The sequence below is a fragment of the Tauraco erythrolophus genome, chromosome Z (genome assembly GCF_009769465.1).
Source record: "Tauraco erythrolophus isolate bTauEry1 chromosome Z, bTauEry1.pri, whole genome shotgun sequence".
NCBI classification, from domain to species: Eukaryota; Metazoa; Chordata; class Aves; order Musophagiformes; family Musophagidae; genus Tauraco; species Tauraco erythrolophus.
The window spans coordinates 78,850,717-78,875,347 of record NC_141496.1 but is presented as its reverse complement, the minus strand read 5'-3'; the positions used below and the strand labels follow the sequence as shown (position 1 = coordinate 78,875,347).

Below are 24,631 nucleotides of genomic sequence, written 5' to 3'. Positions count from 1 at the left end.
AGTGAAACAAAATGTACAAAAATACTGCAATTAAAATACAATTTATACTTCTTGCTGAAATGCTTTTTTTTTGTCCTCTCTAAGATGTTCTGACTGTTCTTAGTAGCAGCATATTTTACAGGTAGCATCTTCTTTCTTAGGTAGTGAAAGAGCTAAGTGTAAAGAACAACCAGTTTGGAATATCACCTCGAGGAAAAAATGAAGATAAAAGGTGTATAAGTCCACGGTCAGGTGTCTGAAATACCAGACAGAAGAACGGCCTCTGAGAAAGTTGGTGGTGGGTTTTTTGTTTTGGTCTGGGTTGTTTTTTGGGTTTTTTTTTTTTGCTTTGCATGTTCTTGTTACCGGCTTAAGCAGGTATTACGGTATGGGCTGCATGTGGGAGCAAAACCAGACAAGATGCTGGAGTGGATTAGAGAGCACAGAGCATATAAACTGCATTCCAGTAGTTTCCCAAATAGATCTCCTAAGGGAGATCTGGGAAATCTCCCTGGGATCTTAGTAATGTAATAATAACGTAATGCAATTCTTCCTACTTATGTATGGGCAGCTTCTACCTCTTCTACCTGGTATAAGTATACATCTAGGCTTTCCACTTCTACAGGGACAACATCCATGAAGCAGCGGTCTGCACAGCACTTTAGGATAGAACAGCATAGCACAGTATAGCACCCTTACTTGTGGAGAGGTGGGGAAGACAGGTTGGAGGTAATATTTCTTTCAGTGACCAGGTAGAAGCCTTCTAACATATTAATTGTAGGAACATATCCCAAAGTTCTGTCTACTTGTAGTATATGGTGTTATAATTAGACAAGTAAGTGTAACCTAACCCAGTGTATAGCGATAGATGAAAGGCTTTATGTGGAGTTCCCAAATTTTTTATTTGGAGTGTCACGCAGTAAGGAATAGTTTACTTCTTAGCTGATTTCTCTGGTGAATTTATTTCCCAGCCATGCTGTTCCTTTTTCTGTGGTCTATCTGCCACATACAGTACATATAAAACTTACCTTAAAAGCAAAGAAATGATCCATATATTTCTCACCGAACACGAACTTAGCACCTGTGTCAGAGTACTCCAGAAAAGTCTAGGGACAGAAAGCAAAGAAAGTTAGCCATAAGCTCCGGGACTCTGCCAAAAACTAAGCAAATATTGCCAGTTGTCTGGCAGAGATCTGGTGAGGTCCCAGGAGCCTGTGCTCTGCTCTGTAGAGGTCCAGGCTTCACTGTGCCTGCCTGAACCGAGGGGCTCTGCTCTGCTCTGCTCTGCCAAGAGCATGGGCTGCACCAGAGTATGTAGATAAACAGCAAAGGGGTAGGGCACATTTTCCTCCTGTACCCGACAAGACAGAGGCCATAAGCTATATCAAAAGAAGAATTTATTTTTTAATCCTGGTGCTGTGGTGCATTTCTACGCTCCCTCTCAAGAAAAATAAAAAGTGTGATAAACGATACTGTTTAAACAATAAACGATAACAAATAAATGATGCAGATTTAATGGCTGAAGTAATTAGTTTTGAAAGAAGTAGCCGAAATGTAGTCTAAAAAAAGCTTCTACTTTCTAATTTGGTGGTGCATTTCTGTAGTGCTGATGCCAACACACGCAATTAATGATACAGTTTAAAACGGAGATGTAATAGCTAGAGTAATGCGTTATGGCAGGAGTGACTGTAAGCCGTATCGAGCTGACGAAAGGGGGCACCAGACCCACTTCGACGAAAGGAGACATGGAGAACCTGGTGACAAAACCCAGATGACTCCCACTGCTTGCAGATTAGCAGCCAGGCAGACGTCAGACCTGTGCCTTTGCTCCCGCGCAGAGACAGTACATTCTGCACTGTCTTGTTTTAAATGTGCTTAATTACCTGCACCGTGAAGAACAGCTGTGTGAATAGTATCCCTGGGGTGAAAAGCCTGAAAGTCCTTCAGTGGGAACTCTCTGATCTACATTTTGGATTTCTCTTATTTATCACTTTACAGTAATGGACTTTGAAAAAAAAATTGTGCCTGCAGACTACCTGCAGGGTCACCTATGGATGGATCCTGTCCTGTCTCTAGAGATCCTTTGCTGCTCACAGCTGTGGATTTTGCCACCTGTAGTTGGATTTATTTTCTTGTATGGTGTGAGAACTATGAATTGCCCTCAGGGCCAGGACTGTGGCTACTCTGAAGACAACGGTGGTTCTGTCTTGCTAAATCCCAAGGCTTTTCAGCATATCACATTTATTGCAAGGATACTTTGGACTTAAGCCAGGTCCAAGAGTTTCTATGAGTGCACTAGCACAATAGTGGTTTTGTGTTTGGAGGGTGCAAGTTATAATTTCAGCCCAAGGATGGTAAAACAGTTAAGAAACAGGGTCACTCTGGCCAGTACTCATCAGCCTGTCCCACATGGTCTTGCATTAACTGGACAAAAAAGAAATGAGAAGGTTGAATTCAGGTAGTCAATTACCTTTCTGAGAATCCAATTTTTCTCAGGAGGGAAAAACATCCAGGGGTAAACAGACCTTAGAACTGCTTGACTGCTATGTAAGAGTCTCAAGACAGAAAATGATATAAGAAATAATTTTTTTGCCCAGTAACTTACCTGGATCTGAATGCCTAGCCAGTTAAACACATCAAACCCCACTTTGGTCCTCAGAATAAGAAGGCCAAGAATAAACTGTATTCCTATTCCTGAAAACACTGGTCTCCAAGCAATCTAGATGGACAGCAAAATAAAAATACAGAAACCACTTGTTATTTAAATAAATAATAATTTACTTCAGATCTTTGTTAAAATAATGTAAGGGGATTGTCTTGACTATACTGCAGGGTAGGAGCAGCTGCCAAAAAAGGTCGTAAGAGACTTGGAGCGTGAATCACCTCTCCTAATTTGAGAACTCTGTGATGTGTCTCCATCCAAGCTAGCTGCTGAAAGCCTGCCTAGGTAAGTACGGACATGCCCATTTCATCATCACAGACTGCAAGCAATCAAGTAGTAGGAAAAGGAGAGACAGTTCTTCCTGTGCTACTGTTTATAGACGAAACAGACATGCATGAGGGCAGTAGACATGATTCTTCTTTTTTTTTTTTTTTTTTTAACTGGAACAAAAAAACAAACAAAAAAAAGTAACCAAGCACGTGGATTCTTCACATATCCGGACTGGGAATAAGGAGATTTTGCTACAGGTTTTTTTATGTATTAAGTAATTTCAACTGTTTCTGTTCCCCAGCTTTAAAGAGCTTTGATACTTGAGCACTACTCACAATTAGATATTGTGATTCATACGACATAAAGGCAGTTGTAGGAAAAACAGTGGCTGCCTGTGACCAGACCCTCTTCACTACACTGCAGATTTCTGCTCTGCTGCTTCAGAAAACATCTTTGTTTTGTGAAAATTGAATCTGATTATTTACAAGGCTAAGAGTGGAGATGGAACTCTCTAATTTATTCAGATGATATTTGAATAACACAAGCCAATTAGGTGTAATGAGGACCCATGGGAGAGCACAAAGCATTCAGATCGCATGAGTTTTCACCTTAGCTGGAGACAGTAGCAGTTGCAAAGGATGGGGAGTGTCAGGTCCTTCGGTCCTGGCTAAGGGGACTTTTTCTGTTAAGATAAGTCTCAGCACTGACGCAGGAGTGTTGAAAAAGTGTTGGTGAAACTTGGTGACCCGGACAACAGATTAATATATGATTAATGAAAGCATGCTCTGTGTGCTAGGCATGCATACAGGGGTAAAAGCTGAGGTGGGAGTGGACATGTCAGCTGGAAAATTAAAACAAATGGCATTGACAAGCCTTTGGGAGTGGGTTAGTGCAAAGTGAGGACCTCAGCTTGGCCTCAGATGCTGCATTTGCAGTGGGAATCAAGCTTGTGAGGGATTAGGAGCTACACGAGTAAAGCACATCTTCAGTTCCATGCAATTTGTGTTGATGTGATGACAGTGTCCTCAAGTAAGTGCCTGTGAGGTCCTCAGGACTGTGGTGAGTCTCCTGTGGGTGTAAAGCATGGAGCAAGCCTGCCTCAGCTTGCACTGATGCTCCAGAATCAATTTGCATCAGGACTGGAACAAAGCATGGGCAGTGGCCTTCCAAAATAATGAGCTCCAGATGCTGGTATAGCCCTACACATGCTCCTCAAGACGTCACACCAAAAGGACTTTCCTCAGAAAATAAACACATGACGGGGTTTTGCCAAGCCTAAATTTTGACATTCATACGTCTTCTCTTACTCTTATTGAACTTGGTGCTAGGGTTTGAGACATTGAACAAAAAACCCACAAAAGATCCAACATGGACTAAATACTCACTCTGGTTGGATATTTGGAAAAGATAAACATCAAGAGAACATACATCACAAGGCCACCAAAGGAGATCAGCTGGCGGGATCCCCGTTTTGCTGTGTCAAAGATGAGCCAACAGATGATAGCTATAATAAGACCTGCACACAACACCCTAGGAAAAAAAAAGTGTCAGGCATGACATCCTCAAGATGACCAGATATCCTTCCCTTTCCCCTCCCTACAGTGTATACATCTCTGTCAGTGAATGAACTCTCTGAGCAATGTATTAAGCTGAATCATGTATCTCTACACAAACGGGAACCTGCCTTTACTGATGCAACTCTGACAACAACATCCCTTGGTGGCATCCCCAAGAAATGTCTGCCAACCATGCCCCCAAAGTCAGTGTCGAGGAGACCCAATAAAGCACGAGTGACTCTTGTCTGGGTGTTATTTCTACTAAATGAAGTGTAAGGAGATACTCTCCTTTCTCACTCCATCCTCCTTTTCCTTTCCTGTTTTTTTTATGGAATCTTTTCTTAGCTCTGGGCAAGACAAGCTGTGGTTTTTATGAATTGCACTGTGCTGTTTAACTGGTGGGCCTATGAAACACACAATACTAAGGAGCAGGTTATAAACCATTTACTTCTTTGTAACCAGCTGCAATCTGTTTAGAAAACTAACTTTTAATCACAACAATTTCAGCTAACTCAGAAACAATGACCAGTGCCATGTCTACATCTGTGTTCAGTGTTTCTATGGTCCCTGTTATCACAGAACCGTGTTCAGCTTGCATATTGAAGATAATTATCATAACAACAGCCTGAGAGGCAAGGAAATACACCACTCCATTTACAGAGGGGAAAACGAAACACAGTCCCAGTTCTTTAATGCTACTTGTGTCCATCAGTTGTTTGGCTTCTATTGATTTCTAGGTTCCATTTTCAGACCCGGATCAAAAATATTGCAGGCCAACTCCACAAAATGGCTTGGCCATTGCAATGCTGATTAACACTTTCTACACCTGAGACACTTTCTGTCTCTTGGAGGAATCTGTGACCTACAGTTAAGCACTTAACCTGCAATATGTACAATTTAAGGATGGCAGCCCAGGTAATAATACAGCACTTACTGCCCCTGGCTTATTACATCTGCTTATCAGGGCTCTCCTGTTCTGTTTTCCCTGAAGAGGCTGCCAGATCATCTAATGAATGTGCCTGTGTCTGACTGGTCTCTAATGTGGCTTCCGAGCAGAAGGACCACAATCTTTACAACATCTTTCTTAGAACTTCCTGTTTCTGTGGTAAAATAATTTCAAAATCTTAAGAATAAATTGGGACATTTTCCTGGACCCAAAATGACTCCTCCTTAGATAGGAGGATAGGACACCTCCTTTCTCTCTCAGATAGAAGTTGACCTAGCTGAGATAGAAGGCAGCTGCCCAATTTCCTTTTCCTTTTTAATGAGATTTCATTTGGTCTTATCTTCGGCCTACAAGCCTCCTTTGGCTTCCCATTTTACCAGGAATAACTTAAATACTCCTGATAACTGCTCCAGAATACTCGGAATAAGTATCTACCAGATCTAACTATCTACCATTTATCTACCAGATGAATGTCTGCCTTCCAAAACAAGGTTGTATGATCTTACTTTGACACTAAATGTGGTGGGGATGTTTTGATTCCTGAAGGTCAAATAAAAATGTCTATGGGGATATGTGAACAAGTAGTGTGTAGATAACACAATTCCATTGTTAGCAGTTGGCATATGTTAGAGTTAAGGTTTTTATGAATCTCACAGCTCTCTGAACAAGTGACAGTGAGGTTCCTTCTAGCTTGCAGAACGAATGCAGAAGCCTACAATGCACCTGAACTTCTGTGAACATGTTCTCTTGCAACCACAAACTTGCCCCATCTTAATTTGAGAAATTTTTTTACAATTTCTGTCAAGATTTTTGATACCTAGCTACCATACTGCAATCTTAAGGGTGTGCCTGACATCTGTAAACTGGAAAATATTGAATTATTTGGTATGTATTCTTTGATACTATTGCAGTTTGTATCATTGATCCACCTCTCTGTACTTACGCGTGTGTAAGTCAAAACAAAACTATAGGAGTAAATTGACTAATGCTTTGGTTTCTGCATAGATAGGAAGTAATTCATATTTACCATTTCATCCAAAACCACTGTTTCTCCAGGTATCTTTCTCCAGGGGAAAAGAATGCATCAATTCTGTCTTCATACTTAGCTATCAAAAAATCCCAGCAGATAAAGAAGATGGCCAGGACAGTGATAATAAAGAGTGGCAAGGCTCTCTGAAAATTCAAACTGCAGGCTGCAATAACTACTGCCAAGTATGCTGTCACAGAAACAAGAATATACATGTCAGTTAGGTTGGTCTTTTTAAAAACAGAAACAAACCTTCAGTTTAAAGGTCGTGATTAAAGTCAGGCCTGTGCTTCTCTTTTAGGTGTTTTTCTGACTCTTGGCCTAAATACTGAAAAATTTTGCTTTCATAGACAATGTTGTTGCTTACAATATGCTCATCATCATGAAAGGTGGCTTTCACCCTCTCAAAGCAGGTTACACGCTTTGGCCAAGTCAAGTACATATCAGACATGTTAATCACTTGGGAGAATTAAACATGTCTACAGAACTGCTTTTTCCTCTGTAAAAAATGTGAATTAAGAACAATGGGTCTTGTTCCTTCTTTCACAGAAGGATGAGTTTATCCAACAAAACTAAAAGAAATACTTGGAAACATTTGTCAATTGCCCGATTTGATGGCCCTCTCAAATAATTGGGAAGCTTAGAAGTAGTTTATTTCTTAAAGTAGCTGTGAAATGATTTGTCATTTGGCAGGTTCATTGCTAATATGTGCCAGTCAATGAAATATTCAGTTCTTGTAAATAATAATTTGATTTTGTCTATGGCAAATAAGGAAGAAGAGCTACTGATTTTTGTAAGGCATGTTCTTTTTTGTGGAATTAATGTATGAAAACCTGGCATAGCCTTAGAACTCATTTGCTTTCTTGAGCCAAGGTATGTCTGTACTAAGACGAAGCAAGATGAGCTAATGCTAGGAGGGCAGGATATTCAGAATGCGAGCAGCCCTTTCATAACTGCTTTATGGTATGCTGATGCCTATCACACCGACATATTTAGGTCTGCGTGTTCTCAGTGTTCAAGGAGGAGGATCTCAAAAAGAAACTTAGTGAAATGGAAGGAAACAAACCAATCTACTGGCTAATTAGGAAAGGGACAAAGATGACTATCTGAATGACTTTGCAGTGCATGCTGACATGTAGCACATTTACCCGAGCAAACATTTGCTGTGGATATTGAGTGATACAGGTCAGAATAGAAAACTTTCATTTCTAGCCTGCTGACTTAAGTTCAGCCAAAGTTGGTGCCTTACTCTTTTTAATGCGATTTCGTGGTTTGGGACAAGTTCCTAAAGCTGTAATTTAACAGGCTTCTTGGAGGGAAGCTGGTAAAGAAGTAGACACACAGACTGAACTACTCATTTGTCCCAAATGTAATAGCTAGTCAGAGTTGAAATGTGCAGGAGGAGAGTGTAGCAAGATCTCTGCTTTTGTTAAGTTTGGGAAGAGTGGCAGGTTTGTGATCTGGAGCTTTCTGCGGGACTAAATTCACTTTTATCTTCTTTCAAATGCATTATTTAAGACAGTCAAGAGTTTTTGTGTCAGATAAAAGACAGGCACAGTCTATAATCTCATATTGGTAAATAAAGAAGGCTTCAGCACCCCTGGGTGTAATGTACTGTACCTGTTATTAAAATTCCATAGATCACATAGTGAATTCTGGTTTTATGTTTCTTGCAAAATTCACAGGCTTTATCGTATTTCTTTTCTAAAAGCCTAAGAAAACGCAAAAAAAATCAAACAGAACAGAAACTTAAGCTGTAGACAAAAAAGAAGAGTAACTTGCACAGAAAGATCAGATTAAATTGATAAAAATTTCTCCACTGGTGCATGTTTTAGTTGGTAAGGGTTCAGTTTGAATCCCAAAGTGCCAAAGAAAATCATACTGACATCCACAGAGCTTTAGGGAGGGACTTTGGTTTGATGTTAGAGAAGAATAAAAGAAAATCTGGCAGGTCCTAATGGGCCAATCCTTCAACTGTGTAATAGGCTGAAGTTAGCAGGCCACTTATACTAGCCTCTGAAGCACAGCTCTTCTGTAAGGAGGTCTGTTAACAGGGTTAGTGCAAACAGGGTAGGTAGTTAAAAGACTCAGTGCCTGTTACCAGGCCCACAAAGATTGTTAATAGACCCAGTCAGCATTGCTATGTGGAGCAGTATTGTTGCTTTAGTTGTGAAGGCCTAAGACTGCATTTGTGTGAGCAAAATAATCAATATCCATCTTAAAACCACATTACAGCGTGCATAGATGTTTCTGGATATTTGAAAGTTTGGTTGTTAATTCTATTAACTTTTCGTTTAAGACTCGCCATTTCATGGAAGCTAAAATGATTTGTTATATTTGGATGTCCTGTTCTAGTATCTGTTCTTCCAATTATTACCTACTTCGCTTTCATTCTTTTCTCATCTCACTAAGGGTAACACAGTGATTTCATGAGGGAGGCTGAAATTTAGGGAAATAGCAGTTAAGGGAGTTAATTCCACACAGATTTCCAATGTTAAGTATGCTGGTGATGCAGACGTATTTCAGTCACAAAAGCTGTAGCTAAACAAACGCCCTCATATTGTGCAAGCTGAAAAAGAAATCACAGCTATAGCTGTTTCTCTAACGTGATGCCTCACACCTTACAGTCTATGAAGGCAACATTATATTTAGGGATGTTAATTATCCAGACTGTACTTGTTGGGAAACTAGATGCAGCTGGAGTCAGACGCACACTGAAATTCAGCATGAACACCCTTCTTTTCTGCACTAAAAAAAAAAACCAACCCTATTAATTTAAAATAAATTTGAGAGAAACAGGGAATATTAACTTAATTCATATCAGCACTCAGAACAGCAGAGTGGGAACATACTTCTTCACCAGTCAGTACACAGAGCAACATGATCTCTAAGAAATCTTGATTGCTTTTGATATTTCGGCTTTAGTTCTGGGAATTCCTGTTGCCTCACAAATCATAGCTCTTTTTTTTTTTTTTCCACTTGTAAGAACATTAGGTTATCTATCCAATCTCAGCAGAGATTAGATACAACAGAAAAAGAAAGAAAAGAAGAAATGAGAGACAGATGTATGAGTAAGCAAGATTTACTTTATCAGATTTATGGTTCATCCATCAACCAAAGAAAGGAAAAATTACGATCTACTACCTGTTACTGTTACTTAAGAGTCTGTTGGGATTTAAGATTGTTATTTTAAGAATACAATTCCTTGTAATCTTGTCTTTGGTCTAACATCTCTCCATCGTTATTTTATTAATTTAGGTGATTATCACTTTGATATCAGGATATCTTAAATGTTTAGGCATATACATGCCATAAATATACAGCTCTGTTCTGAAAGGTGACAGAAAAAACATCTTCTTTATAAAATCTGGTTAATTTACTAAGGAAATGTTATTTTCTAAAAGCTGATCCTATAGGCTTAAAGTACAGCACATTGCTGATGGCTTTTACTTAACCAAAGATGTTGAAAAAGCAGATATCGCCTAAGAACATTTAAAGGAGAACTTTAATGTGAAATATTTGTATGTGCCAAAATTATTCTTGCTTGCATTTTGCAACTTGGAAATCCTTTTTCTGGTCTGCCTGTACTCTATAAGTGAATGTCAACACCTTGCAAATATGGTGAATCCTTGTTATCAACAGACCAACCATCTTTCAAAGGCGTTCTGTCTAAGACCACAGGCTATTCAGCCTCATTTGTAGAAAGAAATGGATGACACATTCAAAATTGAGGGACTTTGTGAATGCCCCTTTTGAGCAGATACAAGGAAGACATTAGATCACATTATTACCGGCTTTTAGTAGCTAATTTACAAAGAATAACTTGGTAGAGACACCATTGCTCTTGTCAGGTGCTCAACATAAAAATAAACCTAGACTAATCTGGTGGCCTTCTATGATGAGGTTACAGTATTGATGGATAGGGGAAGAGCAACTGACATCATCTACATGGACTTATCCAAAGCATTTGATACTGTCCCACACGACATCCTTGTCTCTAAACTGGAAAGACATGTTTTTGAGGGATGGACCACTCGGTGGACAAGGAATTGGCTGGATGGTCGCACTCAAAGAGTTGTGGTCAACGGTTCAATGTCCAGGTGGAGGCCAGTGACGAGTGGTGTTCTTCAGGGTTCGGTACTGGGGCCAGTGCTATTTAACATCTTTGTTGGAGACATGGACAGTGGGATCGAGTGCACCCTCAGCAAGTTTGCTAACGACACCAAGTTGTGTGGTGTTGTGGACACGCTGGAGGGAAGGGATGCCATCCAGAGGGACTTTGACAGGCTGGACAGGTGGGCCTGTGAGAACCTAATAAAGTTCAACAAGGCCAAGTGCAAGGTCCTGCACATGGGTCGGGGCAATCCCAAGCACAAGTACAGGCTGTGCGGAGAATGGATTGAGAGCAGCCCTGAGGAAAAGGACTTGGGAGTGTTGGTGGATAAGAAGCTCAACATGAGCCGGCAATATGCACTGGCAGCCCAGAAAGCCAACCGTATCCTGGGCTGCATCAAAAGAAGCGTGTCCAGCAGGTCAAGAGAGGTGATTCTGCCCCTCTACTCTGCTCTTGTGAGACCCCATCTGCAGTATCACGTTCAGTTCTGGAGTCCCCAACATAAGAAGGACATGGAGCTGCTGGAGCGGGTCCAGAGGAGGGCCATGAAGATGATCCGAGGGCTGGAGCAACTCTGCTATGAAGACAGGCTGAGAGAGTCGGGACTGTTCAGCATGGAGAAGAGAAGGCTCCGGGGTGATCTTACAGCAGCCTTCCAGTACTTAAAGGGGGTCTACAGGAAAGCTGGAGAGGGACTTTTTACAAGGGCATGTAGTGATAGGACAAGGGGCAATGGCTTTAAACTGAAAGAGGGGAGATTTAGATTAGATCTAAGGAAGAAATTCTTCACTCAGAGGGTGGTGAGGCACTGGAACAGGTTTCCCAGAGAAGTTGTGGATGCCCCATCCCTGGAAGTATACAAGGCCAGGATGAATGAGGTTTTGAGCAACCTGGTGTAGTGAAGGGTGTCCCTGCCATGGAACTAGATGATCTTGAGGTCCCTTCCGACCCTAACCATTCTATGATTCTATGATTAGACAAAGAACGAAACGAAGTACTAAATGTCGCGGACCGCTGGTATCTCGTCTTCAGGAATCACAACCCAAAAGGCCGTTGTGATTCCCCTCGTATATCAGAAGGCTTTATCTCAACTCTTAAGAGTCTCAATCCCAATGGACCCAATCGAAGGCTATCCAACAGAGAGCCTCAACTTACTGCTCTCTCAATCAGAAGGCTATTCAACCAAGAGCTCCAATACACCGCTCTCCGGGGGCTCCTGCCTCTCCAGTCTCCAGGAGGGAACTGCCCCCCCTCCCTGAGGCCTTTAAGCCTCCCATAGGTCACGTGGTCTCCGGCTGGCCAACGTGACTCGCAGCACCTGTCTCGACAAGGCACAGGTGCTTCCCATGTAGCAGCCAGGAAACTTCCCCGACAACTAAACCCAGAGAGCACAGAACAAGCGGTAGCTGGAATGCGACCAAAGTGCTCTTGAGCTTCCAGCCCACAAGGAGTTTTCACTACCCAAGGCAACGGTACCTGCTGCTGATGGAAGAACAACGGGACTTCGGGAACAGTAAGCCCTGTGAATTCAACTTTACTTATCCCTCGTATCTCGAGGGATGTACAAATAAACAAGAATGAATAAAAACCACACAGACTTCATCTCTGCCCTGACTCAACTCATCTCTGTGCAGGGATGTTTCTTGTCAAGGGATTTGAGGTAGAAAGACCTCACTAACCTTGTACAGCCATCTGTGTGCCAACACTTGCCTGTGCAATTAGCTTAATTTGGGGGCCAAGCTGGATACCTGCCACTGGAGAGGTTTATCAACCTTGGTTGTTTGATCTACCAAATCTCAGCTTCTGCTTTCGCTAGACAAGATTCAAAATGTTTTAAACAACAAAGTGTTTCATGTTACATACTGCTAAAGGAATGACAAATCTCCAAAGAACAGAGCGGAGAAATGAGAGAATATTTAAGTGACTTCTAAATACTTTTGCTAGATTTTTTAAGCAGTATTTTAATATGACAGCATCAGTAAGCCTGATCATATTAACAAGTCTTTAAGTTCTGTATGTGCGACTTGAAAGCATAATTAAAATCTTCACAGCTACTTCTGTATATAAGTGTATCATTTGCACAGACACAAGATTTTTCCAAGTAGTCCAGTTTGAGTGTGACAACCTCCTATTTGAGATACGCAAATTTGCTAAAGTCTGCTGACAGAAAGAGATTCAAGGCTGAAATGCTGTGCTGTGTGACAGAATGCAGTAATAGAAATCAGGGGAAAAATACAGTGTGATTTCTATGAAGGTTTCTATGAAGGTTTTAATGAAGATTCAACATGATAGAAAAATACAAAGACATTAAAATACAATTTTAAATATTGCATTTTAGTTTTTTTAAAGTCTTATATAGAGTTTGTAGGGTTTTTTTAAAAAAAAACCCAAACCCTAATCCTCAAGTAAAATGTAGATGTGTGCTTTCACTGTGTGGTCACTTGGCACCAGTGCTAATGAAGTGTAAAACTTGTGCTCCATCAAAATGGCTTTTTTAACAGCTATTCTATTCTTATTTTGCACTGGAGTAAATAGCTATGCAAACTGAAGGTCAGTAGTTAATCTTTAGCTGCCTGAAAGAGATCACTGTTTAAGACCTCTCCTTAAAAAAGACTCTTATGGAAAAGTTGTTAGTATACAAAAAGAAAAAATATTGCTCCTTTAATTTGCAAGGCTTTAGAAGGATAGTTCCACACTCACTTGCATGAGCTGAAATGTGTAATAACTTTAAATCAATGTGTTACAAATTTCTAGGCAATACAAAGGTCTATGTAGCATAGGGGCATGAAATTTAAAAAATTTAGAAAATTTTAGAAATCTAGAGCTGAAATTTAGAGCTGTCCCTCCAGAATCAGAAACACTGGCAGCTTATTGGTTAGGCCAGGATGAAGTGAGTGGAAAACTTACTCATCCAAAAGACATTACCCTTTCAAGTGTGATTGCTCATCATCTACTGAGTCACGTTGTTTTTCATGCAGATGGCTCTCAATATTGATGTATTCATTCTCCTGGAAAACAGATCAGGTGCCGAGGCTGTGAGAGGGTCGCATGCTTGTTAAGCAAGGTGTGAAAAAACAGATTCCCCACTGGCAGATGGCTGAAGCAGCCTGAAGACTTTCCCGTCTGCACCCAGCACAGGGCTCCAGCTCTCCTGTTTGCCACCGACACTGTCGCCACTATTGGGCAAAAACCCAGTGGTTAGACCATGACTGTGAACTTTCCCAAGCCATCCATACTATTTTGAAAGGGGAAATAAAGGGAAGGCTGCCGTACCCAGCCTGCCTTACGTCCCTGGCCTGGCCCAGAGGGATGGAGGGGCAGCACCTGTCCCATGGGTACGTACCCCCACGCAGAAGGCACTTTCATGAGCTGTTGGTTGTGTCTTGCCCCACAGCCTGCTGTGCCCAGCCTCTTGGAGTGGTGGCAGGCTGCAGGTGAGTTTACCTTTTCTTCTTGTGTCACTCTTACTTGTGCTAACTGGATTCCCTAGACTGCTGACCTTGCCCTGGCCCCTGCCTTCTGTCTGGCTTTCCTGCAGCAGGCACCACCAAAAGTCCCGGAAAGCCCTTGGTTAGTTCTTAGCGAGAGACTTGACCAGCTCAAAGGCAAAACGAACACACGGCCAGCAATTAAAATGGTGCAGAGGAATATCTATGTAGAAGCCACTATTCATTCTCCCAGCAGAAAACTCAGTGTGACGCTGGCAGGAGTCTCGGAGTCCTCTTGATGGCAGTTTTTGGAGCGAGGGTGATGGTGGGAGTCGCACGGCTCTGTGGAGCTGCACTGTAACCTACAGCTGCATTTTTGCTAAACTCAATTTCTTTCTCTCTTTGGTCTTGACTGTGAAATAAAGCAAACCTGAAAAATGCAGATGCTGCCACCTACTAAGCTGCTGTTATTCTTGGTAGCACTATTCTCAGCAGATGTAGGAGGTGGGCTTCTCACCTGAGGGACACTGAGTATTGAAGTATCATTTATTCCTGGGCTTAAATTTGGGGTATATTGCATGACAGTGCTTCTTACAAATTTTTGAACCTACATTAGAAATCAAGAGTGTTCAGCCCTCTGGATCAAAGAGCCATGATTTCATGTCTGCAGGTGGCTGTGCTCCCTGGTGGCACATAACTTGGTACCATGTCCTCTCTGCTGGTCACAGCTCGTAGCACATGTCCCGCACCTCCTGCCTCCATCCCCAAACATAATATCAGATCTAACTCTTGGGAAGTGTTGACCCTTGCTGAGGCTAACCCAAGGGCTATGTGGAGTGTGTGCTTTTTTGTTTTTTTTTTCCTGTGCCCAGCAAGGGCACAGCAAAGTCCACACTCTGCAGAGCCTCAAAATAAACTCGTCTGCCTCAATCACAGTGTGTCTGAGAAAGTGTTGGTGTGAGCATGCGTTTCTCTACCATGCTTGCACAGTGGTGGCTGAACACTTTCAGCTGAACCTTTTCAGTGGGAAATTGGTTTCTTTGATTAAAATCAAGTATTCTTTGACTGCCACTACATTTCTCCATTTTTCAACAGTTTCAGTCAGTTCTGAGAGTGCTTTTATTCTTTTTGTTTTGACATTTTACTTTTGCTGGCTTTTCAGAAGACAAAGGTATAGGCGCTGGTTACCACCTTCCTCTCCTAGGATCTCAGATCCCCATCTAGTTCCCAGGAGTGCATATCGGAACAGTCCAAGTGATCTTTTCCATCACTAAATCTGGAATCACTTCAACTTTGAGAGCAGAAGCATTTCTTTGGCCACATGTCTTTGCTGTCTCTGATCATGGACAAAAAACATTGTAAGATAGAAAAGAACATCCACAGCATCAGGAAACCTCTATTTCTTACGTGCTGCTTCAAGTACCATCACCAAACTTGGCAAGTACATATGATTACAACACAGGAAAGTACTAGAAGTTTTTAATGGAACTTTTAGAGTAGCAGATTATTTCTGGAGTGCGGATGTGAAAATATTAATACATGACACTAGTAAAACATCTGTGAGGTTTTTTTAACCTCTAATGTCTTTTTTAACCTCTCATGTCTTCATAGTGAGCTGCTCACTATGTGGGCTTAAACAAGCATACAGTCAACAAAAGTCAAAATGGATGTGTTTATTAAGAAGTAATCTGTATTGTATTCACCTCTTCTTTCTCTGGTCAATTGTATGTCAAAGCTGTTGCCTGCAGTTTGTGCTTGTCCCAAATTTCTCCTATTTCGGATTAGTAGATGTTTAATAATATGTATGCCCTGCCTGACGGAAGAATTGTACCACTAAACCAAGTATTTCCAACTTCTCGTTTTCCATCTTCTCACAAGAAAATGCTTCTGTATCAACTCCTTGTCCATAGTATTCCATCTGATCACCATTTCTGGTGCCTCTTTTGTACCTTGTATGAAGTCATTATAACATTAGGAAACATTTTTCTGAATCCTACATGTCCTGTCAACTTTCTGTGTTCTTTCCTTCATATATTTCTGAGAATAGAACTTGCTTCCCTATCAGTTTATGAATTTTACATCAAATTCAGGTTTTGTTAAAATATCTGTCTTGGATGTATTATCACAGCCAACTACTGACATTGAACTTGAGATTTATGAATTTGCATAAAAGAAAAAAAAAAAAAGAAAAAACATACCTGATTAGTATGTAGAGTTTTCCTATTTTGTGAATTCTTGCTTCTCTGTGAGTTGTCTTTGAGACCTTTTGGATTTATAACATCCACACCTTCACTGTCGTGCTGGGGTATGAGAAGACCAAAAATTGTATCAGTTTAAATGAAAAGCTGAAAGCGTTTCTCATGTGTGGTGGGAACTGATTTACGTGCTGATGCCTGGGCTTCCATGTTTTACTTTACTAGTACTGGGAGCTTGAAACTTGGTGTACAGAGCTAGGGTGTTCAAGTCCCTGCACTATTACACAAAGATGTGAATCTACTGTTTTCTTGACCCAAACTCACATGTCTTCCTGGTGCTGCCCTTTGCCTCAGGACTGGTTCAACAAGTTTATAAAGATCCTGCCTTTCTCCCCGTCAAGGGCAAAATGGTCTATTTGGTCTTGCCTTGGGTTGTTAGTATCTTTGCTCCAGTATATATTCTCCTTATGCATACGCAGTAAATGCATATTTTTTAAAAATATGTACTTCTGTTGCTCTTGGAATGAAACAGAGTATCTTTAAACAGATCAGAGTGTACTGAGAGTTGAAGACAGCCATAGCCATCTCCACTAATTCTACCTTTTCTTTTCTCATTCTGAAGCTGAATTTTCTTGTTTCTTAATGTTTTGAAGGGTGCATTATTTCTTTCTAATGATCCTTGAAGGGTTGGTTCTTATTTTGGTTTTGTAAGAAAGCTACTTAAACAAAATTTCAGAGAACTTATGTCCGCAATTGATATGAATGTTTCATGTTTCAGTGGTTTCTTACGGCAGCAGTTACGGTATGGTCATTTCACTGTGTTTTATTGCATGAAGTATCTCATTATTTACATGGTAATAAACCTAGTAAATTAGTATCTATATTTAACCTTCTAAGAAAACAATAATTTCCAAATGAACAATACAGAATAAGCTTAAGCCTAGTAAATTATGATAAAAGCAGGAATAAGCAGTACTACTAAACATAAATTAAATTTTGCCTTTTATCAGAAACATGACCTTAGAAGCAACCAGAACATTTTTCAGTAACAAATTTTCCTTAAAGATACTCTGCCTCTAAACTTCAAAAAGTACCTTTTCAGTAAAAGAGTTTCTGGAACCTTGTGTGTCTGGGGGAAGCAGGGGAGTCACAAGAAGCTGTTGATTCACCTGCTGTGGCCCTGATAAATCAGATGCCTCTTCCTTCTAAAAGACTATCTTTGCATTCCCTTAAGAGTGAGGCATTTCTTTTTCAAAAAGCACCTCTGTTACTCGCTTTCCTTCTAACCATGCTGTCTTAGGAGTTTGCCATAGCTGCCCCTGCAGTCGACAATAAAAGCCTCTACTGAACACTCCACACAGGAAAAAAAATAAAACCTATCACAAGCAGCAGAGCTTAACTGTAGCATTGAGATATAATCTATTAAAAATACTATACAGGACAGCACAGTGAAGTCAAAGTGGTACTGTCCTGTAAGTGTCACACACACCTCTGGGGATAGTCTCTTTGAAGATTTCTGTACTTGTTGCTGAGCAAGAAAAAGCAGAGATTTCTTAGGACTTTTGTCAGTGAACATGTGAAAAAGAGTAAGCATGCAAGTTGCAGCCTACAAGCAGCAAAAGTACAGAATAATTTGAGTTGGAAGAAGCCTCTAGAAATGACTTTATCCAACCCACTGCTCCACTGCAATAATTACATAAGAGTTTCATTTATAGAGTAATTAAAATATATGAATGTATGAGTAATGTAGCAGAAAACTACTAAGAGCATCGCATGATTGCTGGAACTCTAAATAGCCCGCACTGCAGAATGATAGATTCGTGTTATTTTCTGCAAACGTAAAAAGCACTCCTTTCAACTGACGATACCGCATTTCTGGCATATTCCAAATTCAGTAGAAACTGGTTAATTACTATTGAGAACAAATTTACTTCAGTAAGAGACTACTGTGTACTAAAACAGTCTTTGAATGAGTGCCACGAAACTGAGTAATTTTCTTATATTTCACAGCTGATTCTTCAAGCACTATCTCTTCATCCTCTCCTTCACATAATTTTTTGTTTGTTTGTTTGGTGAAAACGCATGTTATTAATCCTACTTACCTCTTGAAGAAAAACAGTTCTTTTTAATTTCTCATAAGAATAGCAACATTCAAGTGACAAATACACCTGCCTATTCTTTTTTCCTGTTTGCTTAGAGTCTTTCTGAGTTTGCTGAAGGAACTCTCAACAAAATGTCAACCTGTCTGTCACAGGTTGCTACCTAAGTGCCCAGAACGGGCAGAAAAGCTTCTACCTCATTTGCTCAGTATCCTTGTCCACCTCCCTGGAAACATCTGCGGAACAAAACATGGCAATAGAAAACGGGCATTCGAGCCTTAGGAACCATAGCCAGCACAGCCCTGTTACGAGCGCAGGCCAGATCCAGCAACAGGCCACATCACTTCTGAACCGTCTCAATTCATAGTGACATAAGGAAGCAGGAAGTTAAAAGCAAATTAGAGAAGCTTGGATGGGAAAATTCTCTTCCCTGTAAGCCACACTCGAAGGATTACAGAATCGAGCCTTCTGCTTTGGGTGTTGACACACCGTTGCGTGTCTCTGTTTTCACGCTTGGCTGTACTTCTACGGATGGGAATTTCCTGCTTGTAAAATATTTGATTAAATGGGAAGGGCACGGAGCTATCTCGTACTTGTCAGTGAAGCACTCTTTAAATGTTTGTTTTGTTCCCTCGCGATAAGCCAAGTCTTTTTTTGCGTAACTACATACATTCTTTGACCTTCTCTCTTATCTCCTCGCTGCCTTTCGAAGGAGAATTGGTTTTGCGAAGAGCGCATAGCTTGTACCGGTTGTGCTTTTAACAGCAGCACCAGCTCTAGAGTAGATGGTTTTCTGCCCCTGCCCGTTAGCCATGGAAACAGATTGGCTATCAGAGACCCAGGCAGCTGCTTAAATTGTTTATGGTTCAAGGGTGGGTCATTACATCAGCTTTGGAGATTAGAATCAGGGTACTTAAGGATCTCAGTGGAAAACAGATGGTTCAAAAGCAAATGTTTTGAGTTACCACACCGGATTTCATTGGATTTCAGATTGTATGCAGTCAGCCGAAACAGAAGCCATCTGATTTACAGTTCAAAACTTTGCTATTCTTTTAAACTTCAGTGTAATTGAAGACCATTCATCTAAGTTTTCCCCCAGGTACTACCTTTTGCTATCCAGAGAGTCATGATTCTGAAGGAGTTAAAATGCATTTTAAATATGGAGGAAGATTTTTTTTTTCAATCAATATTCACAGCATTCATAAATTCTTGTCAAACGATAAAATTCAGTGTACAGGGCAAGAGGCATGAATGCTCTTTATCCGTGTGTTAAACTATAGTAAATAGAGACAGCAGGTAAGAAATGTGTACCATTGGATTGAAATTCAGGTGGTTAAATCTTCATGAGGTTTTTGAAATGGGTTGTAAATCAGGCTCACCCACCTCTGAGAACATTAGTGTTTTCTTTAAAATCTTAAATTGTCAGCCTTGAGTAGGATAGTTGGATTGTATTCTGAAATGCGGGATAAACAAGTTAAAATGATAGACTAGCACAAACTGGTCATAAACAAAAAATAAAATAGGAAATCCATTTGCTTTGAGAGAAAACGAAATGTGTGAGAAAGAAAGCAAAATCCAGAAAAACTGAAACAAGGAAAAAAGATCTGTACATGGTGCACATGTACAAGGTGCACACGACCCCTGCAATTATGGCATTTAAAACATCTGTTGATGGCAAGCAGAAATATGAGGATGACATGGACAAGAATCCAGAATAGAGTTTTTGCAAGGAATATTTATTTAGCCTGAGAAGAAAAGAGCCTAAATGTATAACTAACTTCAGTTATTTCCTGTAAGAGATAGAGTACTACATCACAGTTAATTATTATTAAAAACAAACAAACAAACAAGCATGATATTGGAAAGCAAGTTTTGAAAATGTGGAAAAAGACTGCACAATTTCCTGCCTGGATCTGATGGAGTTATGTAGTGCAATGCCGTCATAATTTCCAAGGGAAATTACAACAAATATGCTCATCAAATGTAAATTCGTAATAATGCCTATAGTTTTAATTAATCAACCAGACAAAAGTATCTAGCTGTGGAGAACAGCAACACAGAAATAAAGGACATTTTTTTAGGATATGTTACAAGCTTATTTGAATGAAAAGGAGTACTAAAGCTGCACATATTATGGCAGTACCAATGTCCTTACGTAGCACAAGCGAAAGGCAGAATTTTAAAGGGGAACCTTCCGCAAGTCAGCTTCTTAAGAGCACAGTGTGCTCTGCTACAGAAACAAATACTGACTGCTTAATGCATCATAACACTGACAAGAGGAGGCCAGTGAACAATAAATATGTATTAGCTGTTATCTTCCCTTTGCATTGTATTTATTTTATGTTTACCTCTGAGTTCCTTTTAAAAGTTAGGGAGTATTTTGGTCCCATTCCTTTTTATAAGCCAGCTCTTATCACTCCTTGAGTAAAAAGTCTGACTTGTTGTTTAATGTCATCACTAGCAGAGATCTGAATCATCAGAAACGATTAGGTAAAACCTTTACCTCTTAAATGAGGGCTAAACACAGGCTAGGTAAATCTAATCTCAGTTTTAGGGTTACTATTAGTGTTGCAGGGTTTCTGAGCAGGAAATTCTCTGGGCAGCTGTAGTGATGTTCCAGCCTGTGCCATCAGGGAGAAGTTAACTGAATCACACTGAATGCAAGAGACACAGTAGTGCTTCTATACATTATGTATGACATTATTGTAGGTATAGATAGTGAATGTATTATGTTGGCATGTAGATTCTTAACATGGACAATCTTCTGAATAGTGATAAGACTATGAGCATAATGACTTAGGTTCCTTAAGTTGCATGACATATTTAAGGGGAAAAAAAAACACATTAAAAACCTGAATGTCTAGGTATAAACTGCGCGGCAGTCTGTTGATTCTAGCTACAAGGTAGCATCCAAAGCAGGTAACTTCAGCATGTAGGTCTTAACAGTTGCATGGAGGTTTTATTAAGGTGACGTTGCACTGAAAGGTAGGAGTGTGCTTGGGAAGACTGGCAGTGCGAGTAGAGCTATGAATCTTCTTAAAACCAACACAAGAAGCTTATTTATTGTAATACATCCAAATGGCTGTTAGTAACCGAGATGTTCCTAATACCAAAGAGAGATAACGAGAGATATAGCAGAGCTGTACATGTGGGTTTTGTTGTCTGTTTTCTTTTGTGACAGTTTTGAGCTGTTAATGAGGTAAAAAGTTGCTTCTGGCGCTCCCAGGCTCTGGCATTATCACAAGGCAACAACACAGACCTGCAGTTTTTGATGCTATGCCCATAGACAGTTCAAGTGGAATCTACATAGCGTACGAAAGAAGCAGCTGATATTTTGCAGGATCATGCAATTTTTAAAATATAATTGATGGTGTTAATAAAACTTTACATGACATGGATGCACGCCCTCTCTGAAAGTTGATGTAGGTTAACTGATTTCTGGGGTTCTACTATAGTATGGTTGAAAAAGTCTTATGCTTCTCTGATAGAGTGAAAATCCTATCATAGTACAGAAGGATGTGCATGTTTAAATAACAACCAATGTGAAATTGAGAAAAGCTCAAATAGTTATCCCCTTTGACCATTTTTTATGGCTAGTCGAAAGGCAGATTCCTCTATATTACAACCTCTTCATCCCATTGAAGTCCTTCCACAACAGAAGGCACAATGCCTCTCATTCTTGACATAAGAAAGCTCTGATATGATCCTTCATTCATCACTTCTTAGCCTTGAGTTCCTTTGTATTATGGTGACAGCAGTTTTCTTAACTCGTTTACTTTATAAAACAAACCACCTAGCCCGGGTTTCCTTTGTCCCTGTCTTATTTTTTCTGTCCCTTTGTGTGTTAATCATTACATGGCTCCGGTACATCTGAAGGTACCTATGGAGCACAATCTCACACTGATACTTAAAATAGCTTAAATTAATCCCTTTCCAGGACACTTTTATATTTTGTGGTTTAGGGAAGATACTCAGTGCTTAATAATAGATGTTGCATCTTGGAGGAAGAAAAGCGCTCACTCTTTCTGCAAGAAAAGTTCAAATTCAAGAAAATGGGAAAAAATGATGACATTGTTTTCTTCTCAGTGGCCTCTACTGTGAAGTGATTTATTTTTCGGTATGCAGAAGTTTACCTGTTTCCCTCTGTGTCTTATTTTCTCTAGGGAATGACTTCTATGTTGGGTCAGAGATAGTGTAAACGTGAACACTTTTTGGTGTTCCAGGAAAAAAACGTAACCAGAAAACCTGACTCAGCCCCCAGGTCTCATTGTTGGACAGTCTCTGTGATTTGGCATTTCAATTATTCAAATAAGAGAGGATTTACAAGCTCTTGCAAACCTTTGCAATGGACAGGAAAGACAGCACTTCTGTTCCCTGCACGTTGCCCAGGTATGCTAGCTGTGTAAGGTGGAGGATTATCCCGAGTCACTGTAGAGATCATCGAGGAAACAGATGATTTTCAGCTTAAATCATTCAAGAATGTTCAGCACCGGGCTTCTGCAGCTAGCGAGGGACTTCTTTTCTTCATGAGTTCGTAGGCACAGACTTTAGAAGCTAACTGCACTGTCTTAGGCACATGATTTGTGTGAAAATGCAGCCAGGATGAAAGCCTGTCATCTCATTCACTGTAACTGAGGGACACCCAAGTTCAAATTGCTTGTCTATCTGCTCTGACGCACAGATGAGCGGAGGACTCTCTGATTGCCCAGGAGAATGCCCTAACCACTGGGCTATCATGTTTTAAGAGAGTTATCTCTCTGTCTCCTCTTGAAGCTGTCCCACTTAGCGTGAATTATTAACTACTGACCGGACTAAGGACGTGACCCTAACTCCCTTACATTCCGCAAATATTCCCTGACTGGCAGATTATCAAATCAATCTATTGCTTGTCTGTCTCTATAGCCCAATGAATAAATATACAGAGTGGTTAGATGTCACTGGTGTTACATAATATTCCACACGCTTAGCATCTACAAAGACCTTTCTGTGTTGTTTGCATAGCATCGGCTGACACTCACACCCACTGTGTGCTACCCTTCTTGCCAGCTGAGCTCAGGGGCAGCATGAGAATCGGAGGCTGCAGAGGAGAGCAATGGGTACTTTGCCAACACAGCAGGCTTTAGAGATGCTCTCTTTCCCCAACCTGTTCTACCTTCACTAACAAGTACAGTGAACCCACGTGGCTGTGGTTGGCAAATTTCTGTTTGCCCCTGCTCCAGTTCCTACGAAGGCACAGTGATGCTGGGCACCGAGAAACAATGACTAACCGGTTAACAGTTGTTTTGGTGGTTCCGCTTTTGAAATCTGCATTTTTGAAATGAGTGTTAACGTTTCATTATACCCATAATATGCAGAAGCTTCTGGGTTGGCTCCTTACGTCCTCTCTGTGCTCTTCTTGGCAGCAGAAAAAGACAATTGCATTTATTTTATGCGTGGAAGAAAGCAGATATGCCCCACTGTGATTATATTATTATTTTTCTTATATTATTAATATATGTTGCTTCGATGAGATATATGTCTGCTGCATAATGATGACCTCTTCTTCAGCAGAACTGTGAATTACCTATTCTCAAGAAAAGCAGCAACTGATACAGCAGATGGGAGAGGTGGGTGAGCTAGTTGTGAGATCCATCAGCCTTAGAAATATTACTGAGTCAGGAGACTTTTCAAAGATACCAGTATACTAGGCAGCAGATGAAGGCAACAAGCGGAACCTACTCCCGAACATGTCGATTGCGCTCCAGCTTTTTATGCAAGAGCCTCGTACTTCGGCAGGATGTCAGTGCAAATCATGTGGGGTGTTGTAAAGTATCTGTAGGCAGGGAGTATAATTTGCTTTTTCTTTGTTCAGGGACTAAAGTAAGCATTGTTCATTGTTTTTAAATCCTTCCTCTTCCCCACAAAGCAAAGGAAACCATGCTTACCTGGAAGGCCAAATTATGCACTCCTGAGCGGTCACGAGCGGTCTCCTTCAGCTCCATCTGCCTAGCATGGGCAGGAGAGTTTCGTGTAAATGCTGAAAGCTACTTGCAGCACAGAGCAACAGCAGCCAGCACCTGGTTAATCCATCCACAGGGTCGGTGAGTATCACCTGAAGCCTGGAGAGCTGGAGGCACTCTTAGGTTGCTCTTGCTCACTTGTAGCTCCACCTTCTCGCTACCCTGGCACAGCCCCTTTTGGCCAGTGTGGGAAAATGCATTCAATGTTTCCTGAGACAAGAAGGGAGGATTCCTGCGGGCCTCAAAAGGCAGGCTTATCTCTGGGTGATCCCAAAGGCAAATGGGTGTACTTACGTGTGATTTCTGACTTTCCTCACTTGCTTGAGGGAAAAGCTTCCCCACCCAGATCTCTGAGA

General features: G+C 40.7%; 1 protein-coding gene across 1 annotated transcript in view; it reads right to left on the bottom strand.

The window, feature by feature from the left end:
• Positions 1 to 24,257, bottom strand: part of SLC28A3 (solute carrier family 28 member 3) — a 45,156-nt gene extending 20,899 nt beyond the window's left edge. The window contains exons 1-8 of the mRNA XM_009988190.2: positions 24,201 to 24,257; positions 16,181 to 16,282; positions 13,480 to 13,562; positions 8,061 to 8,152; positions 6,441 to 6,630; positions 4,297 to 4,441; positions 2,585 to 2,698; positions 1,008 to 1,085 (exon numbers count right to left, since the gene is read on the bottom strand). Coding sequence (XP_009986492.2) covers positions 1,008 to 1,085; positions 2,585 to 2,698; positions 4,297 to 4,441; positions 6,441 to 6,630; positions 8,061 to 8,152; positions 13,480 to 13,562; positions 16,181 to 16,282; positions 24,201 to 24,257 — 861 coding nt within the window. The remainder of the gene's footprint in view (positions 1 to 1,007; positions 1,086 to 2,584; positions 2,699 to 4,296; positions 4,442 to 6,440; positions 6,631 to 8,060; positions 8,153 to 13,479; positions 13,563 to 16,180; positions 16,283 to 24,200) is intronic.
• Positions 24,258 to 24,631: the final 374 nt, after the last annotated feature.